General features: G+C 37.6%; 1 protein-coding gene and 1 long non-coding RNA gene across 2 annotated transcripts in view; both read right to left on the reverse strand.

Moving 5' to 3' along the window:
• The window catches only part of LOC114579881, a 58,885-nt gene continuing 34,207 nt past the window's right edge, over positions 1-24,678 (reverse strand). The window contains exon 4 of the mRNA XM_028695792.1: positions 1-746. Coding sequence (XP_028551625.1) covers positions 406-746 — 341 coding nt within the window. The 3' untranslated portion in view covers positions 1-405. The remainder of the gene's footprint in view (positions 747-24,678) is intronic.
• Positions 5,686-18,173, reverse strand: LOC110114673. The gene is made up of 3 exons (XR_003701113.1): positions 16,185-18,173; positions 8,599-9,427; positions 5,686-8,516 (listed from the first exon to the last, which is right to left on the reverse strand). It is a non-coding gene; the product is annotated as an uncharacterized LOC110114673 (long non-coding RNA).

Below are 24,678 nucleotides of genomic sequence, written 5' to 3' on the forward strand. Positions count from 1 at the left end.
CCGGACCAAATAAAAGTTCGTCAGTGAGGAAGGGAGGAATTGCAAAGATTTCAAACTTATAAAGTTCAGCTCATGAAGGTATGAGTTAACTTGGAGAAACCTCCCCTCTGTTTCAACTAGAAATGAAACCAACTCATCATTACCCTTAAATGCTAGCTTTTGAATGGAGGTGATAGTGCTCAATGGCTCCATTAGCAACACTGATGGATCCTTAATAATGAGTTCGTAGAATATGAGCTGGGAATTCTCTGTAGGCCCCAAATCTTTCAGTCCTTTGAGAATGATCTTGGCAGTAAAGTTTGAAAAATATTCAAGTATCGAAAATGTATCCAATTGCCTCGGGTACCGTTTTTAGGCACGGAGCATAAATGTACGGCAAGGATGCTTTTCGATACTTTGAAAATTTCAGTACATCATCAAAATCTTGTCATCTTCTCTATAATACAAATAAAGTGTACACAAATTTTTAAATTTCTCAATCTTTTTTAGCACTTTTAAATTGCTAACATCAACAGACAAGTGTCGAATCGTTTCAAGAATTGAAAAAAGCAACTCTTCATCACCAAAAACTCTAAAGCATTCTTGTGCAGAAATAGTTAACTCATGTAGTAAATCATGCATTTTGTAATATGTTATATGTTGAAATTGAATATTGTCAAAGAAAGATTTCTTGACTAAAACATCAAAATACCTTCCTCCAATATCCTCCTCAGCCTCTCCTAGAATACAAGGTGGCAGAATGAAACCTGATGCAATCAACATTAGTACTAAATCATCTTTATCGAACCAATGATCTTGTGGAAATATACAACAAAATGCAAAACAATTTTGTAGATGCTTTGGGAGGAACATATAGCTCAAACTTAAGATGGGAAATATGTCATTTCGACCCAATTCTGCACTGAAAAAATTACTATTTAAAACGTTTGCTCAATGACTTTAATCAAAGCTAGAATTCAAAACACCACCAATGACTTTTGCTGCCAATGGAGATCCTAAAAGCTTTCTAACTATCTCTCCAGCAATGGCTCTTAATTTTTTATAATCATCAGGGGGGTTCTCTACACTAGCAAATGCATGAGAGTTGAGGAGCTGCAAACACTCATCTTCCTCTAGGACCTCTAATTTTACTATTTCCTTCTTCTTTTTAATTACCTTTGAAAACATCAGTGCAACTGAGTCCGTTCAAGTTCGAGTTGTTACCAGAATCTTACTAGCAAAACCCCCAGAAGCTAGAGGGGCGAGCACATTCTCCCATTTACTTTTATCCCGTTCCTCCTCGTCTTCCCAAACGTCATCAAGGACCAGTAAGAACCTTTTGGACATCACCTCATTCTTGAGAGGCCCTTGAAGTGCCTCAAGTTTCTCCAAACGAGGCCTCTCCTTTTTAAGAAGTTCCAACATATCTGCAATGACTTCTTTAGCATCAACGTTGTTGGAAACACAAACCCACATTTTAAGATCAAATTCCTTCGTCATTTCATCTTCATAGATATGTTTCAAGAGAGTTGTCTCCCCATACCACCATGGCCCACTATAGATTGAAGAGAAATGTTTCTGTACCAAGTTGTCCGAGGATCATTTGATGGATTTCTCAGCCATTCCATAACAAGCTCCTCCTTGCGCCGCCCGATGAGATCATTTTTAGGCAAAGATCCTGTTTCACGTGTTTTGTAGAAATCAACCTCCTGCTCCTTCTGTTCCTGCTTCCCGCTGTCTAAAAGATGAAGGAAAGTACTAACATCAACCGAAACTTTATCAAGTTTCTGCACAGCCTCCTCCAGTCGCTTCAAATTGGGATCTTTTTTGAGAACACGTTAGCCAATTTTGATAATTTTACAGACTTTCAAATCGGAAGCTCATGAACTTTCTTTTCTGATCATTTTAGTTAGAAATAGATTATCAAATAAATTAAATATATTCACGAGCAGAATCAAATAGGAAACTCGTGGTGGCGGAACGAAGCTTTGTTTCTTCCGTGTTTTTGAAGACCGGTTCTTTATGCTTTGTGTACTCAAACTCATCGAGGACATCATCTGCCTCATCAATAGAATCTCGCAGCTGCTATATCCATTTGTTGAGATCCCGTTTTTATCATTGATTTGTGCTTGGTTAGCTGCAAAGATGACAGCTTGAATTTGGGGTGGTTCTCTCTCAGCCTTGCAAGCTCCTCCTCCATGCCTGTCTGCCATCTGAATTGATTTTTAAGGTAAGCTTTAAAATAATCGTTAAGAACTTCCCTCCAACGCATTTCATCCAAGTCAAGAGAATTTAGAACACCACCAATGAGCTTAGCAGCCAATGTAGATCCTAAAAGCTTTTTAACTATATCTCGAGCCATGACTCATAAATTTTCATGATCATCAGGGTGGTTCTCTACACCAGCAAATGCATGAGAGTTGAGGAGCTGCAAACACTCACCTTCCCCTAGGCCATCTAATTTAACTATTTCCTTCTTCTTTTTAGTTACCTTTGCAAACATCAGAGCAACTGAGTCTATCGGAGTTGTTATCAAAATTTTACTTGCCAAAGTTCCAAAAGCCAAAGGGGCAAGCACATTCTCCTGCTCGTCCTCCCAAATGTCATCCAGCACAAGAACTTTTTGGACATCACCTCAAATCGAAGACTATCTTGAAAGTACCTTAAGGGGCTATTTGACAACAGGATTTCTACAAGGATTTGAGCAGGATTTACACTTACTCCTGCCAAACGGGATTTTAATGCCCCGTAAATCTCACGGTGGAATAAATCCTCTGTTTCCCTTCTTTTTCTACAAATCCTGGATTTACTAAATCAGGTAATTCAGTAGATTTTCTGGATTTGGGCGAAGAAGCGCTAAAGGGAGAAAGTTATCTTCACAGAGAGCGAGCTCCCATCGTCGCTTCCAATCAAAATGTTGTAACTTCCGATCCAACAGGAAGGGACCGTCGTCGAAGGAGTGAATTTGAACAACAACAGATCCAAAGAAGAGACTCGTGCCTCCTACACCTCCTGCAAAGCAACGAAGCCAAACAGCAACTACCAAAAAGCAAGCGCTAGACGCCTCTAACTTATTATTGATTAACATAATTAATAGTATAATTAGTGGATAAATTGATTATCTAATTTGTCTTAATTAAGTAGTTAGTGATATAATTTAGTAAGAATTTTTATTCAAATATTTCAGTTTTTCTCTCATTAATCAATAATTAAGTAGATCAAAATATTATGTAAGATTTTTCATTTCAATTCAGCCAATTACATGAAATCAATTAAAAAACAATTAGTCAAATGTTATGATAAAAAAAACAGAATGCCCGAAACCAAAATTTTTTACAGGTAAAATAATAATTCAAACCAAAGATCAAGAAAATAAAAGTTTACAAAAAAAAAAAAAAAAAGATAAAAAGATAAACAGAGAGCTCAGAGCAAATAGAAAGAGACCAATGATCTGCCATCAGAGGAAGGCAGTTAGACCCATAGTGCAGGGATTCTCGGTTGCCAAGAACACTTGGGGCTGTTTGGTAGCAGGATTTTGAGCTAAATGCCACCAAACGTAAAATTTGAACAACTTAAAGCAAATTAAATCCTCTATTTCCTTTGTAATAAATTTCTGAATTACTAAATCCTATAGTCCAGCAAATTTGCAGCACTTGGCCAAAGAAACCGTTGTTACTTCTAATTCTACAAGATGATTGTCTTCGTACTGTTGTTTTTGTTCAGAAATTTTTGTACTAAAAAACTTCTTTAGAAAGCATTAAAAAAGCCGCAACGAAGCCTTAGTTAAATCCCGCTTGTTGCCAAACAGCCTCATTCTTTCCCAAAACTTGAGTAAATGACACCCATATGACCGTGAAATTCGTAGAAATAAGAAATGCTAACAAGGAAAGAACGCAGATAATCCATGCTCTAAAGAAAAGCTTGATATAGTACAGGTTCTCAAAAAGTGCTACAAGAAGGCACATGTTGAAAACCTGGCACCCATGTAAACATTTATCCTCAGTTTCTTTAGATGGTTATGTGGTTTGATATTCTCAAGCACCTTCTCATCCTAAAGTCAGATCTACAATGCGCTTGAAATCCCCAAATTCAAAAGCTGCAAATTAATGTTAGTTTCATTTTCGAAAAGCGGTTTCTGCAAGTTAACCCATCTTTTTTGTGGAGAAATTATTAGGTGCGGAATCCGGACATAGCTCGCATTTGAGCTCCGATGAAATGAAGCACATGATTTGTACACACCCTGCATATAACTTGTACACAGGGTGTGTATAAGTAGAATTTACACACCCTCAAATCAACAAGCAAATTAGACTGAAGAAATCAAATCATTTCCATCAAGTTCTTAATAAGTATTCCGCTCCAAAAACAACCAGACCTTCCTCCTACGTTGTAAATATTTTGGGAATAATTTATAACAGAATCATAAAATAGAAATATGGCATTCTGACCCAGTTCTTCACATCCAAAACCATTGTTTAAAACTTCTATACAATGCTTTTCATCAAAGCTTAAATTCAAAACTGCACCGATGACCCTTACTGGCAATAGAGAACAAGAAATCTTTTTAACTCACTCCAATTTTGATTTTCTATGTGAATAATTAAAAGTAAAATAAATCCCCATTGAGGCCCACTCTCTCCTTGCCTTCCCACTGAGTTACAAAAATCTTACTTCCCAAACTTTGATAAGCCAAAGAGAGGAGCACATTTTCCTATTTGATTTTGTCATAAAAGCAAATGTAATCTAGGATAAGAAATTATTGGACATACCAACATGCATACGACTACCTTGAAGTGCATCAAGTGTCCAAAACAGGCCTATTTTTTTAAGAGATTCCAACGTAACTGTAATGACTTTTTTCCCATAAAAGATTTTGGAAAAACAAATCTACATTTTACGATCAAATTCCTGTTACTTCATCTTCACAGACATGTTGGAAGAGAGTTGTCTTCCCCATACCGCCAAGGCCCAAAATAGCAAGAAGAGAAATGTTGCTGACCATAGTAGTTCTGATAATGAGTATTGAGGGAAGAAACTCCTCAGCCACCGCATGAGGAGAAGAGAGAAGAGAATGAGGGAAGAAACTCCTCGGCAACCACCGGAGTTCCGCCGGACTCAAGCGACGCCAACTTTCACGTAACGCCGGAGTTCCGCCCAACTTTCAAGTAACGCCGGACGCCGCTGTTCTGCCCGACTTTCAAGTGCCGCCGGAGTTCCGCCCGACTTTCAAGCGACGTCAGAGTTATGTCCGATCTCCAAGTGACCCTGGAGTTTTGCTCGAATACCATCTAACGTCGGAGTTCTCCCTGGCCACCGACTGAATTCGGACTTCTAATCGACGACGAATCTCCACTCGTCGCCAGATTTCTACCCGACGCTGGACTTCTACCCATTGTCGGATTTTAGCTGGACAGCTATCCAATGTGCGATTTCTATCCATTGCTAAACTTCTACCTGACGCCGTCCTTCTGACCTTCGTTGTCAGACAACGGTCCTTTCGACCTCCATCACCCACCGACTATAGTTCTTACGATCTCTGTTAATAGTGATTCTTAGCATTTCCACCATGTAATGTACTCTATAAGATGCACATAAAGCTAAGGCCTTCCCCTAAAGAAGGGCCTCATTTGTAATCAACTGCAAATACTAGTGGATTCATTCATAATGGATTAGGCCCCGTGATTTTTTCCACTTTTTCATAGGCTTCCACGTAAAAATATTGATGTCTCATAAATGCTACACCCTCTCTCCTATCTGATTGTGTGCAGGATCTTCGTACAAAGTTAAGACGTTAAATGTTATATTTCTCTACCGCCGCAAATACTCAAGGATGCAACAAGTATGATGTTCATTTGACGTCTGTCTCTATTGGGGATGAGTAAACAGAACAATTCGAGGCAACAAAATAACCCGATTTATCAACACAATCAGATATTACATATAATAGCCCCAACCACATAATAATAGCAAACACCTGCTTGCCTCAACCAATCTGATCATTTTTAGGCAAAGAACTTGTTTCACATCTTTTGCACAACTTACATTGTCGCTCCTGGTATGTGCTTTCTAAAAGATGAAGGAACCTAACAACATCAGCTGACACTTTGTCAAGTTTCTTCAAAAACCCCTCCTGTCTATTCAAGTTGGGATCAACTCAAAAAAAATATCGAGAGTATAAGACAAGGTAAAATGGGCTCAGAAATGATCAGGTTCTATCAGAGATTATCAGGAATCTGGCAAGAGCCGATGCCAGCAAAATGAAGCGCAGGCGCTCTACCCGCTTGCACGCTGATGTTAAGGGCCCCATAAAATAGGGACACCAAGTGTGCCATCCAAAGGGAGAGCAAAAGGCTTTCAAAATATCATCATTTCCCAGATACCGGCAAAGAAGAACAGGGGAGAAGATCATTCCCATAGAGAATAAAAAAAATCAAATGAACCCACAATAACAACCATAACAATCAAAATTAGAAGTATAAATTTGGAGCATTTCCACCACTGAAATTATAAGCAATATATTCAACAAGCTGAGGGAGCTATGTGCTGAGTAGACAAATATTTCCAATTGGGAAAAAAACTCTTTTAAAACGTTTATCCAATGCATTTCATCTAAAGCTAGAATCTAGAACACCATCCATGACCTTTCTTACCAATGGATCTTAATTTGTCGCAAACATAAAAACAAAGTTATCATTTAGGCTGGACATATGCGGTAGGCAATCGTAGGGACTTCATGGCTTGCATGAAAACTATTGTACCGTTATAACCACCGGTGAATAAAGCACGCTATGTTGAAGCCTACCTATAGATATTGCAGTCCAATCAATAGCATGACCGTAAGCATCTCATACCAATCTATAAAAAAAAATATAAAAAAGATGTAGCAAAATCTAGTAGATGAAAAACGGTGAGCTTCTTTCACTTTTCTATCACTTAGGGGATTTGTAAGTATGCAACCTCCTCCAAGCCCTCTAATCTCAACATTTCCTCCATCTCAATAACTTAGGTGCATTGAAAATAGGATTTATGCAGGGATTATTGCTAAATCCTGCCAAACGTAATTTAAGGACATGTCAAATCCGGAAGAAATAAATACTTAATTTTCCTCCTTTTGTCCTAAATCCCGTATTTATTAAATCCGACCAATAAGCAAATTTCCAGGATTTGGTAGAAGCAAGCAAAAAAGGGAAAAAGATGGTTACCTTCATAGCGAGCGAGCTCCCATCTTGACCTTCAATTCAGGAGGAAAAGCAACAGCAACAAACAAATGGAGAAGATGAAAAGCAAGCCTACCATCTAAATTAAAAATTCATCTAATTTAGCTTAAGTAATATAATATAAAATATTAATAATTAGTAATAAAATATTTAAATAACTAATTAGATAAATAATGATATAATTAAATTAAAAATTTATTAAAAAATACTTAAATAATTAATAGTAAAACTAGAAATTAAATAATTAGTTATGAGTCTTTAAATTGTATAAAGATTGCAATATGACTACAATGACTCTTTTCACATCAAGTTGTTGGAAACACGTATCTACATTTTAAGATCAAATTCCTCTTAATAAACATTTTACAAGAGAGTTGTCTTAGGCATACCACCAAAACCGACCATTGATAGAAGAGAAATGTTGCTGTACATATTAGTGCCGATAAAATGAGTATGACGTTCATTTGATGGCTTCATCATCCACATCATAACAAACTCCTTGCCTTAATCAATCTGTTCATTTTTAGGCAATGATCTTGTTTCACATCTTTTGCGCAACTCACGTTGTGATCTCTAAAAGATGAAGAATATTAATAATATCAGCTGAAACTTTATCAAAGTTTCTTCACAATCTCTTCAAGTTGGGATCAATTTGAAAAAAGCAGAGGGTGGCAAAATATAAAGGCAAAATGGGCTCATAAATGATTAGGTTGTTGCAATGACTATGAGGAATGTGGCAAGAGCTGATGCCAGCCAAATGAAGTGGAGGCGCTCTACCCGGTTGCACACTGCTTGAAAGGGTAAGGGAGAAGCAGAATAAGGATACCAAGAGTGTGCCATCCAAAGGGAGAGCAGAACGGCTTCCAAAATAACATTATTGCCCATATACCAGCAAAGAAGAACAGGGGATAAGATCATTTCCAACAACAACATCAAGCCTTTATCCCACTAAGTGTCGGCTACAGAAATCCTTGTTTCTCCATTGTCATATTAAGAATCAAATTCTCATTTAAATCAAATGAAAACATATCATTTCTAATATTTTCTAACAAAAAATTTTTAGGTATACCTCTACCTTTCTTAATATAAGTCAAATCTAATACATCTAATTTCCTAACCAAGTTATCGGAAGGCCACCATTTTATTTCATAAAAACATCTAAAGCAAATCTCTCTACTCTTATCTGTCATTGGAGCTACTCCAACCTTTCCCGTACATGCCCGTTTAGGATTTAGAGTTTAGGATCTAAGAGTAAAGCCACTCATCCACCTTAGTATTCTCGTCTCCATTCCAGGGCAACTGAATGACACCAGATGAAACCTACATTCAGACCAAATCATCTTTATGAAACTTTAATGGCAATAGAGATCAGAATTTTGGATTTCTATGATAAGTAAAATACCCATTGTTCGGTTGTTCTGCTCTCTCTACCACGATCATCGGTGCCATGGAAGAATGGTTTGTTGGTCCAATCATGGAGAAGATCATGAACGCTTACTCTGATTACCTAGAAGAGCAAGTCAGATGACAGACGGGCAAGGCTGCGAGAGAACCACCTCACGATCCAAGCTGTCCTCGACTTTGCTTCCAGCCAAGCAAAAATTGGAGGCCATAATAACACGGCTCTCAACAAATGGATATGACAGCTGCGAGATGCTATTGATGAGGTAGATGATGTGCTCGATGAGTTGTACATTAAGCATAAAGAACAGCTCCCCAAAAACACGGTATGAGCTAACTTGCAGAAACCACTGCTCTGTCGCAACTGAAAAAGAAAACAACCGATCATTACCCTTTGAATGGAGGTGATACTGCTTAATAGCTCCATTAGCAACACCGATGGATGCTTAATAAAGAGTTCGTTGAGTAAGAGCTGGGAATTCTCTGTAGTCCCCAAATCTTTCAGTCCTTTGAGATAGATGAGATCACCACTATTTCGAATTGTCAAGTTTCTTATTGCTGCAAGACTAGAAATGATGTAACAATTGCTAGTGCCTCGTAACAAGTTCAAAGTTTTCCAACCGAAATTATCTATCTATAATTTCCTGAGCTTAGCAGGCAAAGAGGGAAACTCTTGCAATTTTGGGCAGTCCTTCAGGTATAGTTCAATTAAGCAAGGAAAAACGACAATCTGCTGCTGCTAATGTTGAGTCAAACCAATCCTCCAATGCTTCTAATCTCTCAATGTGTAACACCTCTAGCGAAGCAAAGTCACAATCCGAGTCATCCCTCTGAAATTTATTATCAAGTAGTTTAACTTTTGGCATGTTTTCAAGGTACAAAGATTCAAGAAAATGAAAGGTTACAAAAAAAGAAAAATAGAGAAACCGAGAGCTCAGAGCAAATAGAAAGAGACCAATAATCTGCCATCATAGGAAGGCAGGCAGACCCATATTGCAGGGAATCTCAGTTGCTAAGAACACTTGGGGGCTGTTTGGTAGCAGAATTTTGAGCTAAATGCCACCACACACATAAATTGAACATCTTAAAGCAAATTAAATCCTCTATTTCCTTTTGCAATAAATTTCGTACTGTTGTTTTTTTTTTAGCATTTAAGCTAATTAATACAAATTCACAATTACAATACATAGACAAATCTCTTAGTTCAGAAATTTTTTACTAAAAAGCTTCTTTAGAAAGAATTAAAAAAGCCGCCTCAAACAAATCCTCAGTTAAATCCTGCTTGTTGCCGAACAGCCCCTTAAGGCCTAATTCAAACACAACAGACGAGAGGCCATCCAGGAGAACCCCTAGGGCAATATGACTCAACATAGCCCTCTCGGAAAAAAAAAAACAAACAAACAAACAAAATTTCCTATCCGAAAAAGAGAACATTTCTGATGAACATCGTACCAATTATAAGGAAAAATAGAAGTTGCGTTGCCAGCATTGTAAAGAGGGATAAGAGACACATGCTCTACTCTTTTTTTTTTTTTCATCGATATGAGAAAGAATCCTGTTTAAAATGGATGAAGTAGAAGAGATGTGATGGCCATATTTCCTACCATTCCGTTCCATCCATAAATATATAAAAACAGCATAAAGGGATGAGAAATTTTCCTTTCATTCTTTCCCACCCAAAGGCCCGACTTATTTGATCCAACATTTGAGTAATAATGAGTCTCATAGGAAGAAAAAAAATCTAGCAGCCTCAATCCAAAACTTGAGTAAATGAGACCCATATGAACGTGAAGTTTGTAGAAAGAAGAAAGGCTAAGAAGGTAAGAACGCACATGATCCATGCTCTCAAAAAATGCTTGATATAGTACAGGTTCTCAAAAAGCTACAAGAAGGCACAGATTGAAAACCTGGCACTCATGTAAACATTTATCCTCAGTTTCTTTATATTGTTATGTGGTATAAATTTCTCAAGGACCTTCTCATACAAAAGTCGATATCTACAATTTCCTTGAAATCTTCCCAAATCCAAACGCTGCGAATTAATGTTAGTTTCATTTTCAAATGAGTTAGAGCAGCAGTTTCTGCTAGATAACTCATCTTTTTTCGGGCAAATTATTAGGTGTTGAATCCGGAAATAGCTCGCAGCTGGGCTCGAATAAAATAAAGCCACATAATTTGTACACACCTTGCATACAACTTGTACACAGGGTGTGTATAGGTAGAATTTACACACCCTTCATAAATCTAGCAAATTAGACCTTGAAGAAGTCAAATAATTGCAGTGCCTTCCATATTCTTTGTCCTTCACTTCCATCAAGTTCATAAAAGTATTCTGCTCCAAAAATAACCAGACCTCCCTCCCACTTTGTTTTCCTCGAGAATTTCCAAAAAAACATAGGGGTTTTTTTTTTGGAAAATTAAGGGCAAAGCCCAATTTTCATTGATGTTAAAAGACTAGTTACATGTGTAAGAAAGAAGAGAAAAGAAAAGCAAAATTGTGGGGTGGAGCCACTACCAGAAGGCTAAATATGCTCGCCAAAATGGTGCAAAAATAAAGTTACACAAGTCAAAAAGTGATCAAAAGAGAAAAACAGCAAGTTAATGCAGTGAAAGATCAGCCACAGGAAGACTGAAGAATAGGGCTCAGGTAAGCTAGAAGTTGCATCCAGGTAGCCATAAACCGTCCTCCATAAACCGTCCTCCGGTTGCGGAATTGCCATCCAATAGAAGTTGCATAAAAACCGCCATCCTTTTTTTTATCACTTTTGACAAAAAAAAATGCTATTGACCATTCATCATTGCAAAGGGGTAAGGAATGCAACCCATTCATCATTTCCCCCCAGTCGTCAAATTCAAAAACAGAACAGAGTGATGCATGCCGCAGGGAAGAACCCCAAAATAAAACAAACAGCCTACAAGAAGAACGAAGAACCAGGAACCAGAATTACAGCGGAAGCATAAATGTTACCCCATTCTAAGAAAAAAATCATGAAGTTCCTCTTGTCAGATTTTCAAGTTCTTAATTTACAAAGCTAATTCAATTTATATAATAAATCATGCATCTTGTATTATATTTCATATTCAATTTGGAACTCGCCAAAAAAAGATTTATTGACCAAAACATTAAAATAAATTATTCCAATATCCTTCAGCCTCATCTCCATTCCAGGGCAACTGAATGACACCCGATGCAATATACATCCAGACCAAATCATCTTTATGAAACTTATGATCTTGTCCGAATGTGCTATAAAATGCAAAAGAAAAAAAAAATGTAAATATTTTGGGAGTAAAATATAACACAATCATAAGATATCAATATGGCATTCTGACCCAGTTCTTCACATCCAAACTCATTGTTTAAAACTTCTATACAATGCTTTTCATCAAAGATTAAATTCAAAACAGCCCTATTACCTTTACTGGTAATAGAGATCCAGAAATCTTTTTAACTCACTCCAATTTTGGATTTCTATGATGAGTAATTAAAAGTAAAATAAATCCCCATTGAGGCCCCCTCACTCCTTGCCTGCAGCCCACGGAGTTACAAAAATCTTACTTTCCAAACTTCTATAAGCCAAAGGGACGAGCACATTTTCCTATTTGATTTTGTCATGCCTGCAAATGTAATCCAGGATAAAAAATTATTGGATATAACCTCAATCATACAACTCCCTCGATGTGCATCAAAGTGATTCCAAAACAGACCTATTTTTTTAAGAGAATCCAATGCAACGGTAATGACTTTTTTCCCATCAAGTTTTTGGGAAAACAAATCCACATTTTAAGATCAAATTCCTGTCATTTCATCTTCATAGACATGTTGCAAGAGAGTTATGTTGCACCGATACACCTATTTATGAAGGCGTGTTGTATCTAATACACGGATACGCCTCCGATACAACATCGATACGTGTCGGATACGACTCTGCCGTATCCAACTAAAATACTATTTAATTTCAAAAGGACAAACGTATCCGATACGCGTGTCCGTTGAAAATAAAAAAAATCTGAAAAAAGACCCGACATATTTACTTCTGCGGCAGCGAGCGAGGTTCTCTCATTTCCGAGATGGATTTGAGTCTCCTGATGAGCCTGAATTAGAAGCTATGATATTTATTGAATATGATATAGAAGTTCAAAGACAAACCACTGAAGAAGCCAATCATTTCATTCCGTCTATTGAATAGTTGAAACTTCATGTGCTAGACAATTTATGTTTATGCTTTTATTGTTGTAATAGACATAATGTTTACTTTTATTTTGATATTATAAACTACAAGGCTACAAATGATGTTACTTTCCTTTTTTTGTAATTTCAAATATTATGCTTTGATATTTTACTTAATATAAAAATTATAATGTCGTGCCCGTGTCGTACCATATATTGTATTTCTAAGAACTAAATGTCTCGAAATACGAACCCAACGACACCAAATTCAACTCAATCCGAGCCCAAATGGGTCCAAAAAAAGGACCCGAATCGTTGTTGGAAGGTTCATACCACAATTTGTATTACCAAACGATTTCCAAACATGACATGCTTATAGTCGAATCGAGCGGCTCGACGAAACAAAATCAACGAGCCCAAGATCATTAAATTCCGATATCAATAAGACATTCAAATGTCCAACAAACGATCCACGATCAAAGGAATCAACATTGGCCGTCCATAAAAAACACTCTCAAAATACTCAAAATACCCTTGATTTTCTAGAACTATAAATAAACCTCTCTCTAAAAAAGGGACACCAAGCAAAAGGAAACAAGAGAGAGGTTGGAGGTCGCTCTTGCCCCCTTGCTCCTCTCGACCACCAGACGTGAGACGCCTAGAGTTCTACCGGATCACCACCTGACAATGGAGTTCCGCCGGATCACCAACTGACAATAGAGTTCCGCCGGACCACCAACTGACAATAGAGTTCTACCGTAACACCACCTGACGTCGGAGTTTCGCCGGACCATCGCCAGATGTCGAACTTCCGCCTGATCACCGACTGACAACGGGACATCTGCCAGATCACCAACTGAAGACCGGGCTTCCGCCGGACCACCAATTGATGCCGAACTTTCATCCATGTTTGTCACTAGACTACAACCATACAATTGACATTTGTAATCTGATCACCCTCGAGAACAAGTCAACCCACTGTACTCAACTCAAATTCTAGTGGAATTATTTTCAACTGGGCTAGACTCCGTAATTTTCCCCCCTTTAAGGGTTTTCCACATAAAAATTTTTGTGTTCTCTTTGTGTGAGCTAGATATCCGTACAACGCTAAGACGTGGAACTGTAACTATAACAACATGTATATTCTAGCCTGCAACATTATCAATTATGAGGAAAAATAGAAGTTGTGTTGCCAATATTGTAAAGAAGGTTAACAGAATCATGCACTTTTTTTTTTTTTTTAAAGCATAGCATATGATAACGCATCCTACTTAAAATAGACGAAATAGAAGAGATGTGATGGCCATATTTCCTGCCATTTCATTCCTTCATAAATAAAATACATATAGCAGAAGGGGATAAGAAAATTTTCCTTTTATTCTTTCCAAAAGGCTCGACTTATTTGATCCAAAACTTGAGTAAATTAAACCCATATGACTGTGAAGTTGTTAGAAAGAAGCCTGACAAGGTAAGAACGCAGATAATCCATGCTCTCAAGAAATGATTGATATAGTACAGGTTCTCAAAAAGTGCTAAAACAAGGCGAATATTGAAGACCTAGCACCCATGTAAACATTTATCCTCAGTTTCTTTAAGATTGTTATGTGGTTTAAAATTCTAAAGCACCTTCTCATCCAAAAGTCGAGAACTACAATGTGCTTCAAATCTTCCCAAATCAAAATGCTGCAAATTAATGTTAGTTTCATTTTCAAATGAGTTAGAGCAGTGATTTCTGCAAGTTAACCCATCTTTTTGTGTAGAAATTATTAGGTGCAGAATCCAGACATAGCTCGCATTTGGGCTCCAATCAAATGAAGCCACATGATTTGCACACACCCTGTAAACAACTTGTACACAGGATGTGTATAAAAAGAATTTACACACCCTACATAAATCTAGCAAATTAGACCTTGAAGAAGTCATATCAATGCAGTGCCTTCAATATTCTGTCCTTTATTTCCATCAAGTTCTTAATAAGCATTAGGCTCCAAAACCAACCAGCCCTCTCTCCCACTTTGTTTTCCTGAAAATTTTCCAAAAAGGGCATGGGATTTTAGCCTCCTCCCTCCCTCTTATACACCAATGTTACCCCTAACTAAGGACAAATTCATAAAGTTCCTCTTATCAGATTGCAGGCTCAGAATATTCAGCACCGGCCTCGCCCGTTGCTTTTTCAGGGAGTTTTAACATAATTGGTTCCGAGATAAATTTTGGGAAGGCAGATTGGGTATGTAAATAAGACACTACACAGAGATTTCGCCCTCATTTTGAGGGGACTTTATGATACGCAAGCCCCTCTAGTTAATTACCCCTCCCGATATCGAGTGAAAACTTTCAATTAAGGCTAGTCGTCGGTGAATACATCATATCCGTAGATACGTGATATCTGGCATATAGTAGCAGCATTGGTTTAAGTGTTTGGTTTATGTAGGAGGCTGCAAAGTTCTAAGCTTTTCTTCCGATGCGTCTTTTTTTTTTCTTTTTTGGAACCAACTAAAAATCATGGCTCAGAAAACTATATTAATGAAAGAGTGCGATACGTCCAAAAACCAAAATTAGTGAGATATGTAATTCAAACCAAAGGAAGAAAAAAAGATAAACCGAGAGCTCAGAGCAAATAGAAAGAAACCAATAATCTACCATCAGAGGAAGGAAGTTAGACCCATAGTGCAGGGATTCTCGGTTGCCAAGAACATTTGGGGGCTGTTTGGTAGCAGGATTTTGAGCTATATGCCACCAAACGTAAAAATTGAACATACAACAACAACAACAACAACATCAAGCCTTTATCCCACTACGTGGGGTCGGCTACATGAATCCTTTTTCTCCATTGAGTCCTATTAAAAGCCAAATTCTCGTTTAAATCTAATAAAGAAAGGTCCATTTAGGGTGCTAATTAAATCATCTTAAAGCAAATTAAATCATCTATTTCCTTTCGCAATAAATTTCAGATTTACTAAATCCTATGGTCCGGCAAATTTGCAGGACTTGGCCAAAGAAACCGATGTTACTTCCAATTCAACAAGATAATTGTCAATGAACTGTTGTTGTTGTTTTTTTTTTTTTTTACATTTAGACAAGTTCACACATACATTGCACACACGAGCTTCAAACCTAAAACCTCTTCAAATATTTTTGTACTAAAAAACTTCTTTATAAAGCATTAAGAAAGCTGCCCCAAACGAAGCCTTAGTTAAATCCTGATTGTTACCAAACAGCCCCCTAAGACCTAATTCGTGCATGTACAAAACCATAAGAAAAGAGAGGCCATCCAGGAGAACCCCTAGGGCCATATGACTCATCATAGCCCTCTCTTAAAAAAAAAAACAACCGATTTCAGATGAACATCATACCGATTATGAGGAAAAATAGAAGTTGTGTTGCCAGTATTGTAAAGAGGGATAAAAGACTCTTACCGATTTTTTTTCATCCATATGAGAACGCTTCCTGCTTAAAGCTTAAAATAGACGAAGTAGGAGAGATGTGATTGCCATATTTCCTGCCATTCCGTTCCTTCCATAAATAATATACATATAGCGTCAAGGGATGAGAAAATTTTCCTTTCATTCTTTCCCAAAGGCTCGACTTATTTGATCCAAAACCTGAATAAATGTAACCCATATGATCCAAAAATTGTTAGAAAGAAGAAAGGCTACGAAGGTAACAACGCAGACAATCCATGTTTTCAAGAAATGCTAGATATAGTACAGGTTCTCAAAAAGTGCTACAACAAGGCAAATATTGAAGACCTGGCACCCATGTAAACATTTATCCTCAGTTTCTTTAGATGGTTATGTGGTTTGAAATTCTAAAGCACCTTCTCATCCAAAAGTTGAGGTCTACAATGTGCTTGAAATCTTCCCAAATCAAAACGCTGCAAATTAATGGTAGTTTCATTTTTGAATGAGTTAGAGTAGTGATTTCTGCAAGTTAACCGATCTTTTTGTGGAAATTATTAGGTGCGGAATCCGGACATAGCTCGCATTTGGGCTCCACTAAGATGAAGCCACATGATTTGCACACACCCTACATACAACTTGTACACAGGGTGTATAAGTAGAATTTACACACCCTCAACTCAACTAGCAAATTAGACTTTGAAGAAGTCAAATCATTGCAGTGCCTTCCATATTCTGTCCTTCATAAAAAATATTTCACTCCAAAAAACCTCCCTTCTACTTTCTTTTCCTGAAAATATTTAAAAAAAACATGGGATTTTAGGGTCCTCCATCTTATACACCAATGTTACCCCATTCTTAGGACAAATTCATAAAGTTCCTCTTATCAGATGTTTCAAGTTCTTAATTGATAAAGCTTATATTCAAATCATTAAAGATATGTATTGTGTTCAAACACAAGGTGGTTGACCAAGGATTTTCCTATTTAGGTTGGATAAAATCAAGGATCAACCTTAAGCCCATATCTTTTTGCTTTAGCCATGGATGTTCTCACTAGACATTTGCAAGAGGATGTACCTTGGTGTATGTTTTTTTGCTGATAATATTATTTTTGTTGATAAAACTAGAGGAGGAAGTTGAAGGTAAACTTGAATTATGGAGGTCAACCTCAGAGTCTAAAAGGTTTTCGCTCGAGTAGATCTAAAATTGAATATATGGAGTGTAATTTTAGTAGCAATAAGCCTAGTGAGGGGATTGTAACTTTGGGTGATTAAGACATTAATAAGAGTACACATTTTAGATATCTTAGATCTATTGTTCAACGATGCAGCGCTCAGGCCTCTATTTGATCCAACATTTGAGTAATAATGAATCTCATAGGAAGAAAAAAATCTAGTCACCTCAATCCAAAACTTGAGTAAATGAGACCAATATGAACGTGAAATTTGTAAGAAAAAAGAAAGGCTAAAAAGGTAAGAACGCAGATAATCCATGTTCTCAAGAAATGCTAGATATAGTACAGATTCTCAATAAGTGCTATACGAAGGCACATATTGAAGACCTGGCACCCATGTAAACATATATCCAAAGTTTCTTCAGAATGTTTTGTGGTTTAAAATTCTCAAGCACCTCCAAAACTCGAGATCTACAATTTGCTTCAAATCTTCCCAAATCCAAACACTGCAAATTAATGTTACTTTCATTTTCAAATGAGAAAGAGCAGTGGTTTCTGCAAGTTAATCCATCTTTTTGTGGAGAAATTATCAGGTGCAGAATCCAGACATAGCTCACATTTGGGCTCCAATAAAATGAAGCCACATGATTTGTAGACACCCTGCATACAACTTGTACACAGGGTGTGTATAAGTAGAATTTGCATACCCTACATACAACTAGCAAATTAAACCATGAAGAAGTCAAATCATTGCAGTGCCTTCCATATTCTTAATCCTTCACTTCCATCAAGTTCTTAATAAGTATTCCGCTCCAAAAACAACCAGACCTCCCTCCTACTTTGTAAATATTTTGGAAATAATCAGAATCATAAAATAGCAATATGGAATTCTGACCCAGTTCTTCACATCCAAAACCATTGTTTAAAACTTCTATACAATGTTTTTCATCAAAAGCTTAAATTCAAAACTGCACCGATGGAACTTTTATTTGGTTCGGTGAACATACGCTCCTCTACGTTCGGCCACCAACGTTTTAGCGCCACGTAGCATGAAGAAAAGTCGCCGACCCGACCCGCTATTTTTTGGGTTCATTTTGGATTTCTATGATGAATAATTAAAAGTAAAATAAATCCCCATTGAGGCCCCCCTCTCTCCTTGCCTGCCCACTGAGTTTCAAAAATCTTACTTCCCAAACTTTTAAAAGCCAAAGAGAGTAGCACATTTTCCTAATTGATTTTGTCATACGTGCAAATGTAATCCAGGATAAGAAATTATTGGACATAAAATCATGCATACGACTCCCTTGAAGTGCATCAAGTGATTCCAAAACAGGCCTATTTTTTTAAGAGATTCCAACGTAACTGTATTGACTTTTCTCCCATAGATAGAGCAGTCCAATTAATAGCATGACCGTGAGCATCATTTGTGTAATAGTGGGTCGCATAAAGTAATTTCTTGAGGTCAGATACCAAAAAAATTTTACGCAAGTGGAGAGAAGAAAGGATAGAAAGGTAAGAAGGAAGGCAATCCAGGTTCTCAAAAAGTGCTAGACACGGTCCATACAAAGAGTGCCAGAGTTCTGGTAGTTTTGGGAGCGGAATACTTATTAAGACACTTCTTCAAGCTCTAATTGTTCCAAAGAGGCCAGTAGATGTTCCACAGAAGCTGCAACTGAAGAAATTTTTTCACATGAAGATTTCTAAGGAAAGAGAGGCTTGGGAAGGAAGAAGTGAGAGACTACTTGGATTTGTGCCATAAAAAATTTAGCTCACAAAGGGCTAAGCTAACTTGCAGAAGATACCACCTTCAATTGGAAATGAAACCAGCGCATCATTCTCCCTTATTTCAAGCATTTGGATTTAGAATTGCATATCCTGACTTAGATGAGAATGTGCTTGGAAACCTTAACAACACAACAATGCATGGGTGCCAAATCTGCAATATGTATGAACAAAGCCCATTTGATCTCAAATCTAGAGTATATCCAATTGGATGAATGCTTGGAGTGGCAACTCTTCCACCTTTTTGGGAAGCTTTCCTTCCTCATAATAAATTTTATGGGAATGAAAAGGATTGTGTCTTTGCATCACTAGAGGTGCAACATATTAAGAAATTGGAAGTATTAGAGGATTAGTTCGATGCAACAGTAGAGAAAACAGACTGACTGTTTGTTTCCATACTTAACTGAACTGTATATAGACAACAACAACAACATCTAGCCTTCATCCCACTACATGGGGTTGGCTACATGAAACTTGACAACTTCAGATTGCCCCAATCCGATCTCTTCCAGAGGGCTACAAAAAAAGGAAACCACTGAGAATTTCTAGCTTATACTCAGTGAGTTAGATATAAACGATCCATCTGTGCTGTTAATGGTGCCATTGAGCTAGGTTTTGCATCCCAATCACATGCAACCCAGAAAACCTATCCCATGGCAATTTTCACAAATCGTTTCTTTATGGAGTTCATAATGGAACACACCTTTGATTCCTCCACGTTTTAGGCCAGCAATATCTTATGCTTCCTGTACTCAAGCTCATCGAACACATCCGCGTCATCTCGTAGCTTCCATAGACATTTCTTGAGATGCCAGTGTTGTTCTCTGATGTGCCAGGAAGGAAACAAAGGCGACAGCTTGGATCTTGAGCTGGTTCTCTCACATCATTTCCAGCGCTTCCTTCATGCATGATAGCCAGAAGCCCGAAAAATACAGTGCAGTGTGAAAAAAAAAAAAAGAAAAAAAAAGGGGCATGAGACAGGAAAAAAGGGCATGAGACAGGGGAAAATGGGCTCAGAGCAAGCCGTCACAGAGGTAAGTCGAAGGAAGCCGAAGCGCTCTACCTGATTGCACACTGAAATGTGCCATCCAGAGGGAGAGCAACAAGCTTCCACTAAATAAATAAATAAAAAGAACATTGCTCAGACAGCAGTAAAGAAGAACAAAGGAGAAGGTCCAATCGCACATGACAAGGAGATTGAAGCTCGTTCCCAGTGAAATAGATCTCCCGAAGACCACAGAGGACTCATTCCAGTGAATACATGTTTGCCAATTAGCCGATGCAGGATTTAGGCTAGATTTGGGGCGGATTTGGGCAAAATCCAGCCAAACGGCCAAAAATGCAAAACCCGGATTTACGAAATCCTTCGGTTCGGAGGATTTACGGCATTTTTGGCGCGAGGGAAAAAGAATCCCGACCGAAGAAGCGCGTGAAAAGGGAGATATTTCGTTAGGAACAATGTCGGAGGAGCAAGAGGAGAAGCTTGGACATGCCACGAGAAGCAGAACAGCAATTAATAAATGCAGAGAAGAGGAAAAGCAAACCCTAGACAGGCAATGGCAACTGACTCGCTCGAAGCTCTACGCCGCGCGAACCAGCGAAGCCGAAGCGGGAACTTCACGCGAACGAACTGGAGAGCCAGCCCGCGGATTAGATTTATTCTTAATTAGACATTAATTTAATTAGCTTAATTAAGATAATTTAAAATACAAATATTGACAGAGATTTCAAGGAGGGAGGGAGGTCTGGTAATTCCTTGAGCTGAGGAATCCTATAAATGTAAAGTTTTTGGAGAGAACATAGGCTAGGAAGGCAAGAAGGCATTCAATCCAGGTTCTCAAGAAGTTGTAGATACAATACAGACAAAGATTCCTAAACCCTAAACTAGCCGCCCCAACCGAAGCAATAATTAAATCCTGCTTGTTGCAAAACAGCCCCTTAAGGCCTAATTCATGTATGTTAAAAAAACAGAACAGAAGAGAGGCCATCCAGGAGAAACCCTAGGGCCATATAACTCATCATAGCCCTCTCCGGAAAAAAAAAAAACAAATTTCTAAATAAGGAAGCAGCCTCCGATCTGAAAAAGGGAACATTTCAGATGACCATCGTACCGATTATGAGGAAGATAGAAATTGTAGAGAGGTAAAAGAGACTCATGCTCTTTTTTTTTTTCATCCATATGAAAACGCTTCCTGTTTAAAATGGACGAAGTGGAAGATATGTGATGGCCATATTTCCTGCCATTCATACCAACGTGAAGTTTGAAGAAAGAAGAAAGGCTAAGAAGGTAAGAACGCAGATAATCCATGCTCCAAGAAATGATTGATATGGAACAGGTTCTAAAAAAAATGCTACAGTAAGACATATTGAAGACCCTGCACCATGTAAACCTTTATCCTCATTTTCTTTAGATAGTTATGTGGTTTAAAATTCTCAAGTACCTTCTCATCCAAAAGTCGAGATCTACAATGTGTTTGAAATCCTCCCAAATCCAAACGCTGCAAATTAATGTTAGTTTCATTTTCAAAGGAGTTAGAGCAGTGGTTTCTGCAAGTTAACCCATCTTTTTGGGGAGAAATTATTAGGTGCGGAATCAATCAATCTTGGTGGCAAATAAATAAAGTTTCAGCCGCGGTTAATACTTTTCTTCATCTTCTAGATAACGCAAAGCAGGAGCAGCATCGTAGTTCCCGAAGAGGGAGGAAGGTTCGGTAATTCCGGAAGCATAGGAACAGCATAAATATATAGAATCTGAAATGAAGATAAGCTTTCCAAAGGAGGAAGGGAGGAAGGGAGGAAGGGAGAGACTAAGGATTTGAGAAATAAAAAATTCAGCTCAGAAAGAGAAGACCTAACTTTCACAAACCACTGCTCCGACTCATTTGTAAAAGAAACCAACTCCTCATTTGACCAAATACTCAGCTTTTTTAAGGAGGCGATACTTCTAATGGCTCCATTAGCAACACCGATGGATCACTTATATAAAGAGAACGCTGAGCATGAGATGGCAATTATTAGCGGTCTCCACTTCTCTATATCTTCCCAGAGAGATCAGATTGGGGCAAATTATAATTGTCAAGTATCTTAGTGCCGCAAGTCTTGCTATTTCATAAGCAAAAGGAAGAGATGTAATGTTTGAACAGTAAAAGACAACTAATGTTTCAAGGGGAATAGGATTTGAATTGCTACAAAAATTTAAAGCCGTCCACCTCTAGAATTGGAAAGGCATGGTATTTATCATTCCCATTAAAGTTACTATCGAGCCATTTTACTTTCGGCATTTTAGAAAGTGTCTCATCTACAAACCTCTAGCAAAAGGCATGGTATTTATCATTCCCATTAAATTTACTTTCGCACCATTTAAATTTCGGCATTTTAGAAAGTGTCAGTGACTTGGGGTAGGGAAGTTGCCCAAAAGGTGGAAGAGTTTCACACTCCAAGCAATCTGTCAATTCAATTTTCTCTATATTGAAGATAGGATTGGCATTGTTCATCCATATTGGAGACCTTGCACTCATGTATCTCTCTATATGCTCAGATTCCTTGGACATTTGGTTGCTGAAGGTTGTCGAGCACATTCTCATATAAATCAATGTTCCTCAACTCGGTGTTACTGCAACATTAGGTTAAATCTGTGAGCCTCCTCTTGGCATATAATTTGGCACTACAAGCCTCCTCGGCATCCTTAACATTTTCAAGTCAATTGATTCCTAATTTGCAAAGATCATTCAAATTCTCCAGCTCTCCAATTCTATTACCACTTGCATCTCTAAGATCAAAAATATTCAATTTTTGAAGAAACTTTAGCTTCCCAATCCCACATATCGATGAAATATAATCCTCGGGCAATTTCACATATCACAAGTTAGAAAGGTTAATAGTGCTACTCGGTAAAAAATCATCAACTTTAGATTGGCTTGGCACCCCTCCGATATAATATATTATGTATTGCAAGTGATAGAGATTGCTTAGAGATCTTGACAGCATAGTCAAATCATAACCATCAATTTTTAAGCATCGAAGATGTATCAAATTTCCAATCTCTTTGGGTATTATTTTCAAGTCTTTTGAAGCCCTTATGTATAATAAGGGTAGGCTTCTCGATGCTTTGAATATTTCAGTAAGTGCATTACAAAGATCCTGATTAGAAGTTCTATAGAACAAGATAAGAGAATGCAAATATTTAAATTTACCAATCTTTTTTATGATGTTTGAATTTGTAATTTCAATAGCCAAGTGTCGAAGAGTCTTAGGAATTATATAAGGCAACTTCATACCATCCTCAACTCTTAAACATTCATGTATAAAAACTGATTGTGTCAATTCATGTATTAAATCATGCATCTTGTAGCATCATGCAAACTTATCAAAGAAAGATTTTTTAACCAAAACATCAAAACACCCTCCTCCAATATCCTCCATAATCCATTCTGGATCATGATGAGGATGCTAAATGAAACCCAATGCAATCCACATTTGACTAAATCATCTTTATCAAACCTATAATCTTCTTGAAATATAGAACAAAATGCGAAACAATTTTGTAGATGTTTTGGGAGGAACAAATAGCTCAATCTTAAAATGAGAAAGATGTCCTCCTTACCAATTTTGGACTTACAAAATCACTATTTAAAACTTTTGCCCAATATCTTTCATTCAAGCTATAATTCAGAACACCACCGATGACCTTTGCTGCCAATGGAGATCCTGAAAGCTTTTTAACTCTCTCCAGCAATGGATCTTAATCTTTTATAATCATTAGCATTTTAGGACTCTCTCCAGCAATGGACCTTTGCTTACAGCAACTTTGAGGTGAAAAGAGTCATTGCAGATATGTTGGAATCTCTTAAAAATAAGAGGCCCCGTTTGGAGCACTTCATGAAAGGGAGTCTCAAGTCTGAGAAGTTCAAGAAGTTATTATGTCTTAGATGACATTCAGGAGAATGAAGAGAAGCAAGATAAAAAAAGAAAAATATATATATATATTAAGAAATATTAAGGAACTTAAGGGGGCAGTTTGGTAGCAGGATTTGAGGCGGATTTCAGCGAAATCCAGTCAAACGCCTAAAATGCAAAACCAAATCTCACGACAAATGAAAGCCGCCGTAGATGAAAATTTTTGCCTTTTCATGCTAAATCTCGGATTTACAAAATCCGTTGGCTAGAGAGGAAGTGTCCGCTCGTTAAATCCGTTCGATAGCCAAACAATCACACGGGATTTAATAGGATTTATCATGAATGTTACCAAAGAATTTTCAAGATTTAGGCCCCTTAGGAAAATCCGGATTTAGCGGAAGAGAAGGAAGAAGAAGATAGCAGGCAATGCAATGATTCGAGCTATTCAAACCCTAATTGTTCCCAAGAGGAGGGGATGTTATGCAACAGCTGAAACTATGTTCTGCAACAGCTGAAACTATGTTCCACAATATCATCTATTTAATAGAGATGATTTACTCCAAATGTGGATTTCATTCACCCACCTCAAGGAATGACTATGGAGGATTTCGGAGGAAGGTATTTTGATGTTTTACTCAAAAAAAACTTTATTTGACAAGG

The sequence above is a fragment of the Dendrobium catenatum genome, unplaced genomic scaffold, assembly GCF_001605985.2.
Source record: "Dendrobium catenatum unplaced genomic scaffold, ASM160598v2 fragScaff_scaffold_674, whole genome shotgun sequence".
In the NCBI taxonomy this organism is placed as follows: Eukaryota; Viridiplantae; Streptophyta; class Magnoliopsida; order Asparagales; family Orchidaceae; genus Dendrobium; species Dendrobium catenatum.